General features: G+C 33.4%; 2 protein-coding genes across 3 annotated transcripts; both read right to left on the reverse strand.

Moving 5' to 3' along the window:
- Nucleotides 1-223: 223 nt before the first annotated feature.
- Nucleotides 224-5,102, reverse strand: LOC8284793 (protein disulfide-isomerase 5-2). Its single transcript, XM_002533832.4, has 5 exons — nucleotides 4,758-5,102; nucleotides 4,420-4,523; nucleotides 3,971-4,341; nucleotides 2,200-2,507; nucleotides 224-852 (listed from the first exon to the last, which is right to left on the reverse strand). The coding sequence occupies exons 1-5, from the start codon at nucleotides 4,965-4,967 to the stop codon at nucleotides 544-546; spliced, it is 1,302 nt and encodes a 433-aa protein (XP_002533878.1). The 5' UTR covers nucleotides 4,968-5,102; the 3' UTR covers nucleotides 224-543.
- A 3,045-nt stretch (nucleotides 5,103-8,147) lies between these two features.
- Nucleotides 8,148-16,117, reverse strand: LOC8284794 (tRNA nucleotidyltransferase cca2). Of its 2 annotated transcripts, XM_002533833.4 has the most exons (15): nucleotides 15,755-16,117; nucleotides 15,346-15,476; nucleotides 15,102-15,219; nucleotides 13,492-13,544; nucleotides 13,324-13,373; nucleotides 13,139-13,237; nucleotides 12,340-12,449; nucleotides 12,017-12,144; nucleotides 11,411-11,477; nucleotides 11,190-11,270; nucleotides 10,159-10,221; nucleotides 9,897-10,041; nucleotides 8,986-9,153; nucleotides 8,669-8,766; nucleotides 8,148-8,597 (listed from the first exon to the last, which is right to left on the reverse strand). In XM_002533833.4, exons 1-15 carry the CDS (start codon nucleotides 16,070-16,072, stop codon nucleotides 8,493-8,495), a joined length of 1,734 nt encoding a protein of 577 aa, XP_002533879.1. In that variant the 5' UTR covers nucleotides 16,073-16,117; the 3' UTR covers nucleotides 8,148-8,492. The 2 variants fall into 2 exon arrangements, with proteins under 2 accessions (XP_002533879.1, XP_015583667.1); XM_015728181.2 differs by lacking the exon at nucleotides 11,190-11,270.
- Between the last annotated feature and the right edge of the window lie 940 nt (nucleotides 16,118-17,057).

A 17,057-nucleotide genomic window follows, 5' to 3' on the forward strand; every position in this document is an offset into this window, starting at 1 on the left:
TGAATGCGCATGAATCACCTCTTTATCATCAACATAACAACATTCACTGGTTCTCTACGTTCAGCATAATCAGTATTTTATGTACTACAATGTTTTGTATATGTCAGTAGCACTGCAATTAGGTCAGGCTTTATCAAAATAATTTTGTGGGGAGAATTCTCTGCTTGAGATCAATGGAAGATAAGATCAACAAACAAAAAGTAGTAATTTCTTGGGCTGCTGATAAATTTAAATAGATGATTAAATCTGTAATATTGCTCCCAAGGTATAATCAAGAAAAATAGGTACAAAGATCAATAGCACCTAAACACAAATCACTACAACGGTTGTGTGAAAAATACTGATTTCTCATGCAACATTAGTTCTCAAAATGGGATACTTTACTGGAGCATATCAGTATTCTGGAGAAAAGTTCAATCAATTCCCTGCAACAGCAGGAAGGTTACGGATTCTCACGAGTCTGCTACTTCTTTCTACTAGAACTGTTCAAAACCTATGCACGCGCTCGATATATCCTGCATTTTACCAAGCGGAAACCTAAATCTAATCTTGCTTATCTCCAGGTCCATACGCGGTGCTGCTTTCAGGTTCAGAACTCGAGACATCCTCGACTTGGTCTCTAGTACCAACCCTTAGAGGTTCCTCTTTGCCAATTGTTTGGATGAGCATTAGCATTGCAACCATAAACACAATTATGTACACAGTTCTGATGCCAATTAGTGAATTGATATATCCCATAAAAGATGGACCGCTGAGTTGTTTCTGAATTGTTTGGCCTTTTCTGTAACCCTCAAGAAATAGTGAGATTTGAGATCCCTGGTCCTCATCTTCAAGGCTTTCTAAACCAATAACCTGTAGTATAAAGACAATGTACAAGGTTAGTTTTTGTACTGGATAAAATGATACACATGCCAAAAGCTAGGTAAAAGGCAAATAGGCTAGTTTAGGTTACAAATAAGTAAAATTCATAATTCACAAGTCGATGATATATGTTAATGATTGCATAGCACCACTAATATATCCCGCTCCAGTATTTATTAATGATACTTGGTTAATTCCAAAATTTGCTAACCACAACTAATCAAGTATCCATCGCCCCCTTATGACAGTAAACAGTCAATATAAACTGTTCACTGAAAGACTACAGGCGAGGAACCAGGAAAGGGACAGCAACACTCATGTAAAATAGACACACCAACAAATATACTGCATTTTAACTATCACATCAAATATTAGTGTAATGGGAAAAGGTCTCTTAAAGATGCCTCTTGGGTAATGCATAAAGCAATTGAAACAAACAGGAAGAGAAAGAAAGAGAGAGACGTAAGTTTGAAATATTGCGTCACAAAGAGAAAATAAATAACGTAAACCTACCAAGGTGCTCCTCTTTCTTCTTATTTCTTCTTTTTCATGTTTCAAAACAATAACTAGAATCTTCATAAACTTGGCTTAAGTTGACATTTAGGTCCTTGTATATATACACCTTGTATCTTGTTCCAGCCTACAAAGTACTTCTGATTCTTATTCAGACATACAGCAGAATTGCCACCAAAATTTCATTAAAATCGGCACTACCAGCTCGTTCTCTTTCTTGTTATTTTTTCTTTGTTCATGTTTCAAACAAATCACTCGGACCTTCATAAACTTGGCTTAAGTTGACTTTTAGGTCCTTGTATATATACACTTTGTATCTTGTTCCAGCCTACAAAGTACTTCTGATTCTTATTCAGACATACAGCAGAATTGCCACCAAAATTTCATTGAAATCGGCACTACCAGCTTGTTCAATTAATTTTATTTGTCTGATGATATTTTCTAAAATTTTAGGATCAGCTTCTTAGGTTAATTTAATTGTCCGGTATTATTTTTAATTTTATGGTACAACAAGAAAGGATTCCCCTCTATATACATAATTTTGAACATCCCCGATATCTAATTCAAGATTCCAAATACAAACTATACAACCCTTTTGAAATTGCAAAGGAAATGACAATCAAAATGTATTCATGATACCCTATAGCTAATCATCAATAACATATTGGTCATAATCATTGGTTATGCATGAAATCAGTCAACATCATGTTGTACCTAGAGTTAATAATCGCTCTTATATGATGTAATGCTAGAACCAACACTAACTTGCAGTACCAAATTCAGAAACAAGAATTTTAAATATATTTTTTCGACATAATTACTTACCAAGAGATACTCCTCATCTCCATTCCAAACAACCATTTTTGGCAGTTTTGTTTTCTTATTGCCACCAAATGTATCAGCAAAGCCTTCCCATTGTTTGACACCAACATAACCGAATACTAAGTCACGATTTGCAGATGCAGCAGCTTTCAGTAACTTAATCAATTTTTGTGATTTTTCATCAGATTCATCCTCCATGATGGTCAACACAATTTTTCTCTCATCATCTTTCAATATCTTCAGTGTATCGTGGTTCATGGGCACAGCCGGAGGAAGAAAATTTTGTTTTATGAAGTCCTCCAAGAATTTCTCTGTATATTAAATGGAAACATTAGAATTGTGCAAGCTTATGCAGCCAACAAAATAAAGCATATAATTAAAGAAAACAGATCATGTATAACTAGAGGACTACAGAAACATCTATACTAAAACATATAAAATGACGATGCAAAGATAACATGAACCTAAAAGAAAAATTGACATGCTTATCAACTCCAATTCCAATCTTGAAATGACTGTCGAGTCGATTGCAATGTTTATGCTCAATCAAATTAATTAGATTAATTCAAGGAACAAGATAACATTCCAAGCTTGTCCTTTGGGTATTAAGAGGATCGGTTAAATAGTCGAGACAAAGGAACAAGCTCAGCCTGAGATTGCCAAAGTTCTCCATGCCCATATTTAATCTCAGCAAAAAGAGCTGCTGAAGCTTAACTGCACTTTAACTCGGCTGGTTTTGTTCTAAATATAGAGGAGAACCGTCATTTTATTTTTCTCAATTTCTGAGGTGACTCGTACAAGAAACATCATAGACTTCGAGATGTTATAAAATTTATGATGGTTTATGCATGAAAATATTGAAAAAGAAAGAAAATGAATTAATCGAGAGGAGAATTATTAACATCTTAGCAAGTTTAATTGCATCCGTTTCAGGTAAAAAGTAAATTTAATGTATTGCTTATGCAGGTTAAGAAAGCTAATCTAGTCCTGCTTCCTGATAGATATTTAAAGCTGACTCAATTCAACCATCTAAGATTGAGTAACACAATTTAGTTTGATGCACCATGTGGTGGGATTTAACATTAGTAACAGATGGAAGTTAAATAAGATTAGCCTATTATAGCACAAATGCAAAACCAGAAAAATCATATCCAGCAGCTGAAACTACCAATAACTTTTAAACAAGGAAACAACTTGCTTTGGTACTTGATTAAGTGATTACCCAACTTCCAGACAGGATTTATTTGTGAACTGGAGGTAAAGGTTAAGCCAGGATTCATAACTTCTACGAATTTCTAACCTCATGTCCTATTTAGAACTTTCTCTTGATTTCTCAGATTAACTAACACCAAAACACTATTTATTTGCTGAGATCAGTATTTTACAGTTTGGTTTCTAATCCACAGCGTGTTCCCTCAGTTACTCTATACAAGACCATAAGCAGGCTCTGATCCCCATTTGTGCAGCTTGTATAATGCAAATAGTAAAACAGGCATAATAAGTCGCACTAGATGGAGCAAGCATAACCATACACACAGTATGTAGTCGATCTTCTTCCATCTGATTCTACGTTTCCCTTTTTTTCTTTTTGGTAATTCTCCCTCTTCTAATCCTATATTCCATTCTTCTACAAGTGGAACCTATATAACAATCAAATATTGAAAAATGTAGTGAACAATGGCAAGAAGAAGACATGAGAAAACCAAATGCTTATCCGAAGAGTCAATATTCGAAGAAGAAAATTGTGATTATCTAACAATTAATATAAACTAACCTTCAAAGGGTCCATAAAAGATGCTTTGCTCATTATAACTAGGATGAACAGCTACCAAAGCAGGAACCTTATCAAAATCATACTGTACCATGACACCCTCAGAAAAATCATTAGCCACAGAAAACCATGCCTTTTTCTTATACTTCAAACCTAAATTTGAAACCATTGTCTCATTTACACCAAAACCTATAAAAATTGGGAAGCTCATGCCAGCTTCTTGAACAAAGTCAGTTATAGCAACGTCAGAATCAAGCACTGCAACATCAGGAGCAACAAATTTCTTCAAATAACGAACAAGTAAATCAGCTTTTCGTGGTCCATAGTAGTCGACAGGAACACCATGCATAAAAATCTTGAGAGTAGGATATCCACTGGATCAAAGTAAGGCGTATCAGTAACAACAACAGCAGGATCATGGCATTCTAATGTGAACAGGTCTATATACATACTCAATATCAAATTTGGAAGCGAGACGCGTATATTTGTCAGCATTTACTTTTGCTATGACTATAGGTTGTTTCAATTGACTAAGAACAGGGGCAGCAGCATCCAACTGCAACCAAACAATTAGAATTCAGAGAAACCACATAAAGAAAAATATTTAACAATATTCACTATATAATTAGAAAAGCTGGTAAACTCCAATTGGCAATACCCAGAATTCAATTTCTACTCATAACAGAGTAACTACAAACAAGAACAGGCGTGAGTTAAGATCAAGAAAGCATGCCTAAATCTATCTAAATCTGATTTCCATAATCCAAAGAGCGTTTTTGGTTTAAGGTACCTCAGGAGAGAGACGCTTGCAGTGACCGCACCATGGAGCGTAGAAGTCAACGAAGATGAAATCGAAAGAAGAAATGGCTAAATCGAAGTTAGATTCATCGAGTTCCAATACTTTGCCATCTACCTTGAATTTCTCATTTGATTCTTCTGATGACTGTGATACTGATATTAACAGTGACAAGATTGAGATTGTCACAACTAAACTTCGCATTTTTTCTTTTGCTTGCTTTTTTTCAAAAATCTTTTTCGGTTTTAAATGACGATAAATCTGACGATGGAATGCTGTTTTTCTTTCTTCTTCTTAATACTTTAGCGGGTTCTTTGAACAGCTTCCTTTTACCGGATTGTGAAAAGTACTGTGGAACAGTTTGAATTATAGGCCCAACATTATGGCCTTATTGTTTCTATATAAGTTTAAAAACAAATAGTTTAATTTTTTTACAGAGAACTTTAGAAAAATATAGTAAAATTAATAAAAACTATCATTTTTTATTGTGTAAACACATTTTTTTAAAAATATATATTTTTTAAACTTTTTCCTAACTTTATGGTGTGATTTTTTTTAATTTTTTTTAAATTGTTTTAAAAATCAATCGAAATTATTGAAAAAAATTAAACTGTTTTCTTATATTAATATAGTAAATATAAAAAAAATATAGATTAATGATGAGAAAAACAAAACATATAGCGATTTATGATAATTTTTCTTTTTGTTTTTATGAATGGCTGAATGAGATGATCTAATATCCTTGCATCTTTTTTATGGAGAATAAATTTTCTATTAAAATTTAATCGAGTTGAATTGATGAATAGTTATATATAGTTGATTTTTTTAAGATGCCTAATTCCATTTCAACGTTATTTCTTGTTAGAAAATAGTTACATGGGTTATAATAAAAAAAGAATTATCGCTATAAGATGAAAGATACTAAAACATTTTACCTCTAATGTCTCCATTTATACAGTAAATCAATAAATTATGAATATGTATTTATTACTTTTAAATAATTAAATATAATATTAAAATATATATATATATATATATATATATATAATTAAAATTTAGCTAAAATATTTGTGCCACATCAGCTTTACATAATATCTTTATCTGTTTTCGACAAATTATAGAAATAAATACAAAAAGACTTAGCATATACAGTTGTATACCTATTTAGGAATTATAGTTGTAATATTTCTCTATTTATTTCCTGTAATTATTCATATATAATTGACTTACCTTAAATAGGTCTAGGTATCTTGTATAAATACCTTGAGATATATGGAATAAACATAAGAGTGTTTTTCGGTCAATTGTTATTTTGGTATCAGAGCAAAAGAAAAAATTTTCCGCTGCCTTCTTTTGTTCAAACCCTAGTCGTCATCTAACTGCAATGTCTACTAAAACTAACAACAAAGAGATTCCTGATAGTAAGAAACTCTCGACGGTGACCATTCATGAGACCTCTTCTCCAATCCATATTAAATTGGATAGTTCTAATTATCGTGTTTGGTCAAAGATTTTAGAGATGCATATTGCTGGCAGAAAGAAGAAGGATTATATTACTGGAAGAAAGGTTGCACCTACAGAAGATGATTCGGGTTATGATGAATGGGAAGCTGAAGATGCCCTTGTCAAGTCTTGGCTTATTAATTCCATGACTGATAATCTGATGTCGCACTTTGTTCAGTGTGGGACATCTAAAAAAGTTTGGGATGCGGCTAAGAGGAGCTATCTTGATGTTTCTGACTCTTCCCAAGTATATGAACTAATGAAGAGGTCATTTCAATTGCGTCAGGGTGGTCGACCTCTCCCAGAATATTTCAATGAGTTAAATTCAATTTTTATGGAGCTTGATTATCGTAGGCCCAATGACATGACATATGCTGCTGATATTGAAAAACAAAGGAAGCGTATTGCAGAGGGTCGCATCTATATATTTCTTGCAGGTCTTGATCACAGTTTGGATCAAGTTAGCAGTCGTGTTTTGGCTACCTCCCCTTTACCAAGCTTGGAAGAAGCCTACTTTTTAGTTCGTCGTGAAGTGCAGAGACAAGTCACCATGGGAACAGAAAATCATTCTGAGGCTTCAGCTCTAATGATCCAAAAGAGCACCTCTCAGGTGACTCCTTCTGTTCCTGTGAATTCTACTGCTTCCAATTCTCGCTTCTGCACTCATTGCAATAGTACCAGGCATACAGTAGATGATGGCTAATTGGTGTTGAAGTATCTCGGTCCAAGCAAGGACTTTTTCTCTCCCAACGGAAGTATATTTTAGATCTTTTAGCTGAAACTGGTAATTCTGCCTGTGAACCTGTAAATACTCCTATTGAGGTGAATCATGGTCTATCTATCTATCCTGATCAGGTTCCGACTAATAAGGAGAGATATCAGAGACTAGTGGGAAAGTTGATTTATCTAACTCACACTAGGCCTGATTTATCATATCGATTAGTGTTGTGGGTTTATGCACAATCCAAGTGATCGACACATGAATGCAGTGAATCGTATTTTGGCTTATCTGAAGTCCTCTCCAGGTAAAGGTATTATGTTCTCCAAACATGGGCACTTGGATATTATAGGTTATACAGACTCTGACTTTGCTGGCTCCAAATTGGATAGAAAGTCTACTTCAGGCTATGTGTCATTCGTTGGAGGTAATATAGTGACTTAGAGGAGTAAGAAACAGAATGTAGTGTCACTTCAGTGCGGTGAATCGCTCTTCATCATGCAACCACAGAGCTTGCTTGGTTAAAAATTATCTTAAAAGAACTCGGGTTTGATCCAAAGAAACCTATGGTACTTTATTGTGATAACACTGCAGCTATTGAGATAGCTAACAATCCGGTTCAACATGATCGAACTAAGCACATTGAAGTTGACAGGAATTATATCAAGAATAACCTAGATTCTGGTATGATAGAGGTTCCTTATATTAAGAATGCAGATCAGCTGACTGACATGATGACTCACGCTGTTACTAGTGGCTCATTTTATGCATCATTATCCAAGTTGGGCATGTGTGATATCTATGCACCAACTTGAGGGGGAGACTTAGCATATATAGCTGTATACCTATTTAGGAATTATAGTTGTAATATTTCTCTATTTATTTTCTATAATTATTCTTATATAGTTGACTACCTTAAATAGGTCTAGGTATCTTGTATAAATACCTTGACATATATGGAATAAACATAAGAGTGTTTTTCAGTCAATTGTTATTTAAAAAATTACTATGTTCACTGTTTTGTATTTTGTTTTTGTTGTTTCCAAGTCCCTAATTATGAAGAGTTATTAAATGGGGATCTTTTCCCAGCCAGGCGACCATGTTCGATTCTGATCCCAACGTAGACAAAAACATGCGATGAATCAGAACAATCTGGAGCTGAATAGAGCAATGTTGTCTGCTGTATTCCCTTTCCATGAATATGATCTCTAACAATTGTGCTTCAAATTACATGGTCAGCGTTTGCAACAAAATACTTGCCTTTTGCTGCAAGTTCTACGGCATATTATTTGTCCAAAAACAATAAAAAGTTCTACGGCATATTTGAAGCTCTATACAAAATTTTTGATGGAAACATCAGCCGAAATCTATTAGCACGCGAATTCTATGAACGGCTCCAGTGGCTTCTGTGAAGTTCCGGCACTTATCTGTCATTGTTTTAAAGGCTAGATAGATATCCATAGGAACTTGCAAAACATGCTAAGCTTGATAGCATTTTAGAGAAGTGACTACTCTATTCTTGCCCGCTTCAAATGAGTTTCTTTCATCCAGTCAAGGCATTCCTCTGCAGTTCCTGTGGGATGAGCAAGCTGCCAAGCCAGCAATTTTTGTTGCTGCAACGGGGGAATCAATTAGAATCGAGAATCTTTATAGCAACCACAGAATATAGGAAAGAATGCCTTACCCACTCCCTAACTAGGGGTCCTCCGGATTTAAGCTGCAAAACACTCATTATTTCTTTCCCATTAACCAACGGCTTTACATCCCAGATTTTTTCAAGACCTGTATTATTGACGAAAACATTTTCAGTCAGAAAAAGGGACATGCATGAGAGGTTTCCAGTCGTTCGATAGGGGGTTTGTAGAAGACAAATAAAACACCAGAGAAACTGAGAAACGCAGGAAAATATGCATATTTCCTAGACTGCAAACAGATCGAGTTTGGCATCTTCTTTATCCTACTCAGAAGGACTTCACAGAGGAGTGAGGAATTTGCTCATACCTTGTTTGGTAATGGCATCCTCAACTGTCTTAAATAGTTCTTTTCTTTTGTCAAGTTCAAATTGCTTATCTAAAAAACTTTGAGTAGAGTCAATATCAGCAGGGTATATCATTGTAGATATCAACAAAGCAACTCGCCAAAAATCTTTGATTTCTCGTAGCAGAAAACCTGAATAGGTAAAGGTCAGAATAAGCAATTAGCCAAACCCAACACCAATAGACAATATGCTTAAAAATAATAATGTAATGACTTAGCGCCAACTCAAAAAAATTCCCCAAAGGAATTAATTCAGGCCATTTTAATGCATAAGAAAGCAACAAATTTCGGCTCCTCAAAATGATAGCAAACAGATATTTTGAGTGTTGATTACTACAAACAAGATCTTGTTATACAATGGAGATTGACGCTACAAATACACATGGTCTGAAGGAAGATAGAATAAAAGGAGGCATGGGAGCTCTAGATTTCATACCCTATATGAAATGGCACATTTTATTAGGAAGAGATAGCATCTCATCAAAAAACTGATTCATGTCTTGGGCTATCTAAAGCTAAGGTTTATTAACCAACTAATAGTTTTCAGACCTAAGGATTGTGACAAAGCCTTTAGGTTTCTTGTATGATTATTTCCTTGCTAAGAATCGATTGCTGTCAATGATCGAATCTCGGTGGGTACAAGTATATCGTGGATTCTCTACAAAATAACAGTGTAGAATTAAAATCATTACCCAAATACTAAGAAACCATAATAGATGTCACTGATTTATTATAGATCAAAAGGTATCTACTAAATGAAGGCTTATAGCAAAGAATTTGATCAGGCTTTTTCCTATCAAGAACAGAGAAACAAGTTATTGAAAATCTAAGGGAAATCAATGAAAGTTTGAGATGCACCAGAAAGAACTCAGTACCTGTCAACACTCGGAGTTTAGCTGAGAAAGGTACATCAATAAGTTCTAGGGCCCAATCAACTTCAGCTGGCTGGGTATCATCATCAGAAGTAAGCAAAGGAATTATGTTCAAGAATTTCTCTAGTGACTTGTGTATCTTCATAACCTACCAAAATAACAATGAAAAGAAACGCTTAACCACATCTCTCAAAGAAGTTGTGAGAAAGTAAAAACAATGACCTATTATGCAAGTCAAAATACCAAAGAGTAGACTAAAACTTACTGTTTCAGAATCACTAGCTTTTTGCTTAAGAGAGTCTTTGAAGATGAAGTTGACAACAGGAACCTGCAACATGAGAATACTAGTTTGTCTGAAGAAGCAGCAGATGAACTAAAACTTTTAATTGTAAATCTAAAAGCATGAATGTACAGAAATGTATAAGGACAACAATGCCCATTTGCAGTCAAGACACCACAAACACCAGAAAACACAATTTTGGGCTCAAGCAATATTTGTTTGATTACTCAAAAAAAGTTTTTGTTGAATGAATGTCACAGACTATGGCTAGAATAATAAAAATGTACAGTCCCCCATCATACCAAGTAGGAGTGAACATGATTTGATACAAACCAATTAACAAGCTTAGATTATGCACTCAGTTAATATGATTTGGATTTCATATTTAGAAAACCAAAATAACTAAGATACATTTGATATAATCTCTTTATTTTATATTCCATGAATATTATACATTTGACCTTTTTAATCTAAAATTCAGCTTAATTCCAGAGGATCACTATTTCTTCCACAAACAGAACCCTATTTAAAATCCAAAATTGAAATAAACTAAAGTCCTGAACATGTTTTGTTTTGTTCAGTTACTTAATCTATTCAATTTTGATTTCCTTGAGCCATATTAACCTAACCAACTGAATACTTTGTTCACCCCTATGACCAATCCTCAGGCTGCATTTTTAATGGAATAAAATTTATGTTTAAGAAAATAAATAAATATCACATCACATCCTACAAGTCTTTCAACAATTCTAGCTTTTATCTATCTGATTATCTTACTCATCAATCCAAAATTCTTCCTCTAAATTAACTATGGCACCACCATGAATATAACAAGAGTGTCCGGCCAATAAGTAAACCATTAAATGATGGCTCTTGCACAAGTAACCGTCGTCATTTTCTGTCCAATTATAATTTTCAATGAATTGAGGCCCAATACTCATGTATGACATACCATTCCAGAAGAATAGGGGAACGAGAAAACTACAGAAAATAAAGAAAAGGAACAAGGACGTTACATTTTTACCCTTCTCAATGTATATGATATTTCTGAACGGAAGAAATAAAGCAGCATATAGAGAGAGTCTCCTTTGTTCATCCTAAAATCCAAATTACAAGATCCATATCTCAACCATAGAACATGAGAAATATCGATTTGGACATTGTTATTAGATAATGCCAACAGAAGAAGGTAAAAGTGAACAAAAGAATGAAGGGAATAATTCATATTTGCACTCACAGTGAAGAAAGAAGACCTAATTGATTGAATAAGGTTCCACGTGGCATCCAAATAAGCAATACAGAGCCTATAAGGGGTAAAGAAGTATGAGACACTCGTGCACATATAATCGAGGGCTGCTATGTCAAGGAAATTCTCCAAGCCCAAAATTATTGATGTTAAAACAATTGCAGAAGTGTAAATGCATTTTCTTAGCATCATTATCTCACTAAAGGCTGCGCATTCTGCCTGCTATCAGACACTTCAAAATTATAAAAAACAAAAACACAAGGAAATATAATTAAACTGTTCAGAATATAGTGAAAGAAAATGTTCGCACTTTCCCAGTAAGTACAATCTATTTCACAAATCTGTTATTTTTCTGAAGATGGTTAAATTTGAAGACACTGTGTTTGACTGAGATATCATGATTAGTAAAAGATGCATTATATGCATGGTGATGAAAGTCTACTTTGTCTCACAACTCTTGCTAAATGATTACAAACTCTTAACTTCGTTTTTGCACTATTTTGATTGTGACACGCCAGTTTGCCAAACTTTGCAGCATATTTTCACATAAAAACAGAGGTTAGATTTAATGATCAAAGATAATATATAACATTATACTTGTGGCATCCTTCTGACACAGCCGGCTCAACCTTGGGAGGAAGACCAAAGATAATCCAGAATAATGTCAAATCACCAATATATGTCATAGCTTTAACTGGTTGATTTCCAGAAAGCATGAGATCAATCTGCATACAGGAGCAGCAACGAGGTAAATAATAAACAGCTATCATCAGAATGCAGAGTGGACATAAGAAAATTTCTCACAGGCAAATTAATCTGTCTTTCCGGAAATCAAATAGTATTATTTTTATCAGAAGAAAAAAGATCAAATAACATTTTCAGGCACTTGCTAATTCTGCTATTCAAGAGGGTTAACATACTTCATTTCCAATACGTTCTTTGCTAATTTTTGCCGCAAGAGCATTTTTCACGTCATCACACGCTGCAGCTTCTTTGAGTTCTTCATCTAGAATGAATCCAAACCTTGCACCTGAATAAACCATAAATAATCATATATGATATGAAAAGAAGAAGATGAAAGGGAAAAAAAGAAAAAAGAAGTGCAAATGTTCTGTTGGAAAAATCAATCACAGGAGGTGACCATGCATGCAAAAAAGTTTTGGTTTGTTTTCAAAGAGCCAATCCAGTGTGTCATCATCATATGCATGCAGTCAGTTCTCAGCTATTGAGTAACTGTCCGCAAATCTATGGTACTCCAGACTGATTACCAACCCCATATATTCAATTTGACGCTACTTCATAACCATTGTGGTAACAAGTTGGCTTACTATAAAATTTAAAAATTTCAACACGTTCGCTTATGTAAGACCCAGCAAGAGGAGCTTCATTGCTCTAATTAGAAAAAACTCAGACTTATTTTCTTGTAGAAAAGAACATGGATCTCAGACCACAAAACTAGAAACTAGGTAATCTATACTTGAACCTAAAGAATGAAAACTTTGAAGCCTTAACGTTTTTGGAAGATTAAGGCATAGTGCATAATACTAAGAACATATGATAGCAGTACAAAAAACGCACAATATTTATAATAACAAGTTTTGAATCATGCCAAGCTTGAAAATTTCTTTTTTTCTCTTTCCCCCAAAAGATCTGACCGATGTCCAACTATCATTAAAAAAAATTTCCTAACACAGTAAGGGCATCTAAATTCAGAAGTACCAAACCGAATAGCTCGAAGAACTCGAAGTGGATCATCTAAAAAAGTAGCCTTTGGAGGTAAAGGAGTCACTATCTTTCCAAATTTTAGATCTTCAATGCCTGTTGTCAAAGAAAGAGAAGGCATTAGAACTATGCAGATGAAGTGAAAACTTTCATGGCACTAAAGAAAGAAAACCTATGCTAACCTCTTTCAGTGAGGTCTTCAACTGAACTAGTATTAATATTGTAGAACAAGCTGATAAAGAAAAATGGCACTCATGTTAATGCCATAGGTTAGTCTAATAAAAATCTAATAGTTATTATGAATAGCATGCATAAAGAGTGTCTCAATTTAACAATCCAATGGAAGGTACCTGTTTATAGTTAAATCCCGTCTAAATGCATCTTCTTCTGCTGTGCCAAATTTCTGCAGTAAAAAAGGAAAACGACTCAGATATTGATCAACTCGATGCCTACCATGGGTAGAGTAAATTCTCAACAAAATGCTAATGGATGAATTCAACTAAAACCTGAGAAGCACCGACACTTCTAACAGAGTGGAGAGTCTACGTCAGAGATGGAGTCCGATGCGTTCCCGTACATGTCTGACACGTTTTCAACGTATCCGAATATTTTATTATCTTTTTTAAAACTGATACAGCTAGGACACAGTTAGGACACAGCTATTTTAGGTCAAATTTGTAATTTCTAACACTTTAACCCCTACATTTGCAGAAATTGGAAAAACTAACTCCAAAACTATTTTTTTTAATCTAAATATTCTATAATTCTTTATTAATTATATTCAAATTTTGAAAAATATTAAGAGAATGAAAGACATGTATAAATGAAACTCTTAATTTAAATATATATAAGAAATTATTATTGAAAATAATTTAAACTATTTTTGTTGTAAAATATATTGTTGTGTATATGTATATATAAGTAACACCTTAACCCTATATTTGCAGAAATTGGAAAACTAATAACTCCAATATTAATTTCTTTTATCTAAATAGTCCATAATTTTTTATTAATTATATACAGATTTAAGAAAAAGAATTAAGAGAATGAAAGACATGTATAAATAAAACTCTTAATTTAAATATATATATAATATATTAATTTATATATATAGTCATGTCAGGTTATCTGTATTATGTTGTGTCCATGTCCCGTGTCCAAGTCCATGCCCCGTGTCCAAGTCCATGCCTCTTAGACTTTAAAAAATGGTTAACTGGATTTTCACAATGCTAAATGAATTTGGATATGTATATGTGTCATATGATTTGAAGGGTAAATGAAAGAAGGCAGAAAACATGGCTTTCACATAGTGATATCCACATCAGTCATAAATTTTCGCTATCTTAAACAAAATGATGATACCTATATGTAAGTTTCTATTATAGATAAACCACTGTTTCCAATTTCTTTTCTTCTCTTTTCTTATTCATTGTTGCGCTAGCATCCTCTGCATTTTAGAAACTTATAGATCTCCCTCAGATTTAAAAATTAGGCCAGCCACCTAAGATTATAAGAAATCTCACAAATGACTCCCTCTGCCACACACCATGGCAAGTAGTTTCAAACTTTCAGTACACATGGTAACTAACAGTATAGCATAGCCATCTTGAACTTTGGAAATTAGAGGACACCTGTGTGTAGTTTCCCCAAATTCAGATATCTGGTCTTATAATCTACACCTTATAATCACTAGGATTTGAAAGGGACACTTCTTTGGTGCAAATCAGTCCTTTTCCGAATTACACATTTTTTAACAATGTAAAGAAATTAATGAATAATGAACTTTTTATGAATTACTTAATCTTATAAGATCACAACCCTCAAACACCACCCCCAAAATAAAAGCTATCCCACCAGTATAGTATAGCATTCTTAAGAAGGTTAACTGACAGAACATACTCCAGATACATGGAACTTCACAAATTAGTAAAGACAAGTAAATGATAAGATCACTGCATACCATTGTGGGAATACGACTGTCCTCAGTATAGTCTTCACACCTTAAGTTAACAAAATCAATCCATAAGTCAAAAAGGCGCATCCTTGCAGTTTCTAAGTGTTTGGACTGATCAGGGTTGCTGCAAGAGTAGGAATTACAAAACACAATGGTTATGTAGCAGTGCAAAGCTTAGAAGACTAAAATCAGCAAGACCTGACACTATTAATCTCTAAAGTAGTTTAGACACCAAATGCAATTTCCATACCGTGGAATAATACCGAGTCCCCCAACTTCTTCTCCAGTAGATAACAAATATTCTCTAACCTTATCAACAAATTCACTTCCTAACATATTGTCAATAGCAATATCAATGTCATAGCAATCCTTCCCCAGAAGCTGCACATGAGAAAGAACCCTGTTTGGAAGTCTAAAAATGCAAGAATTCAATTCAATTCTTGGAAAACTTTAGAAAGGAAACGAGGCATTCTGAAAGGAAATGAAAAACTCAAATGCTTCATTACAAACAAGAAATTAAAAAAGGCACAAAAAAACAGGCTTTAGTCGAACATGTGATATGCGGACTTCAATTAAAAACAGAAACAAAAGCAAAAACTAAAAACCGTTTTTCAATAAAAGGAAATGTGGTGGGTGTTTGTTGATGTAGCTGACCAGACCTTATCGCGAACCCAACCGCCGGCAACACGGAGCTGAGTTTGGAGATTAAAGTGACGGAGAGTATTGAGAAGCCGATCAAATATTTTCTTCTCAATTTCCGTCAGTTCAATTTTGTCCTTAACTTGAATAACTGCTTGAGGAGTTGAGGTTCCCATTGCTCTGCAACTAAAACGCCGCCGTAAGAAAGAATGGAGGTAGCGTGGAGTTTCGGGTCGGAAGTTTCGAAACGCGAAGGCACTGGTGCTGCTGCGGAGAAGAGGAGGGAGTAGAAGTTGAATAGGTCGGAGGTTTATAGCTGCGTTCAGGTATGGTCTCATGCTCTTTTTTTTTTTCTATTCAAAGAGGTTTCAGAATCCATCCCCAACTTATGCTTCTAAACCCGGTCTGGTCCAGTGAACCAGCCAGGTTATGGAATAAAATATCTCCATTTCATATTAACTACGTGTTTTAATAGTTTAATTGAATTAAAATATATTTAATAAATTTAATCATAAAAAATATCTAAATTAGATTAAATTATTTATATATATATATATTATAAATTTCATTATACTTATTTTAAAATAAAATAAAAAATTATTATTACATTAAATATATAAAAATAACAAATAATTATAATTTTTTATTTTAAAAAATAGTTAATATAAAATAATAGATAATAAATTAAGTTTAAAATTAAAATTTAGATTAGAAGAATACTTTACAGTTTTAAACTGGTTTGAAATCAGTTTAAAACGCGCAATTTAAATTTCTTTAGCCCTTAGAATAGAGTATAATAAGAAAAGAAGAAAAATAAAGATGAAAAATTAAAAAATATTTTAATTTTATATTATTCAAGAAGAACAGAGAAAATAATAAATGAATATAAGATTGAGTGGAAAATCTTACTATTTATTTTTAAAAATTAATTACAAAAAAAAAAACACATAATTTTAACACTTTTTGCAATTTAATTACATTATTTTAATTTTGATAATATCATTTGTGAGCTTTTAACTCTTTTACAATATATATACCACTAAAAATCAAATGAAAATAGTGCTGACATGGATTGATGACATGGATGTTGTTTAGAAAAAAATTGTACATGTGGCATATACATTAGAAACGATGTGTTTATTTTTTATACATCATATTCATTTCTATTTTTTTTAATGTACTTTTCTCAATTTTCTTATGAACCAAACATTAGAGAATTATAAAAATAATCATCTAACTAAATTATACAACAACGTTACTGCTTATTTCAATATAAAATTTGACTAGCTCAAATTAAAGAAAAATAATAAGAATTCAATTCGA

Source organism: Ricinus communis, chromosome 2, assembly GCF_019578655.1.
Source record: "Ricinus communis isolate WT05 ecotype wild-type chromosome 2, ASM1957865v1, whole genome shotgun sequence".
Taxonomy (NCBI): Eukaryota; Viridiplantae; Streptophyta; class Magnoliopsida; order Malpighiales; family Euphorbiaceae; genus Ricinus; species Ricinus communis.

What these genes read in the sequence shown, in the direction of transcription:
- LOC8284793 (XM_002533832.4), bottom strand. Translation starts at nt 4,967, where the DNA reads ATGCGAAGTTTAGTTGTGACAATCTCAATCTTGTCACTGTTAATATCA. An exon ending in GCTTCCAAATTTGATATTGA is followed by an intron (nt 4,342 to 4,419) that starts GTATGTATATAG and finishes ACTTTGATCCAG; the next exon opens with TGGATATCCTACTCTCAAGA. An exon ending in CTTTTATGGACCCTTTGAAG is followed by an intron (nt 2,508 to 3,970) that starts GTTAGTTTATAT and finishes TTTAATATACAG; the next exon opens with AGAAATTCTTGGAGGACTTC.
- LOC8284794 (XM_002533833.4), bottom strand. Translation starts at nt 16,072, where the DNA reads ATGAGACCATACCTGAACGCAGCTATAAACCTCCGACCTATTCAACTT. An exon ending in GGATGCCATTACCAAACAAG is followed by an intron (nt 8,767 to 8,985) that starts GTATGAGCAAAT and finishes TCAATAATACAG; the next exon opens with GTCTTGAAAAAATCTGGGAT. An exon ending in GACCCCTAGTTAGGGAGTGG is followed by an intron (nt 8,598 to 8,668) that starts GTAAGGCATTCT and finishes CCCCCGTTGCAG; the next exon opens with CAACAAAAATTGCTGGCTTG.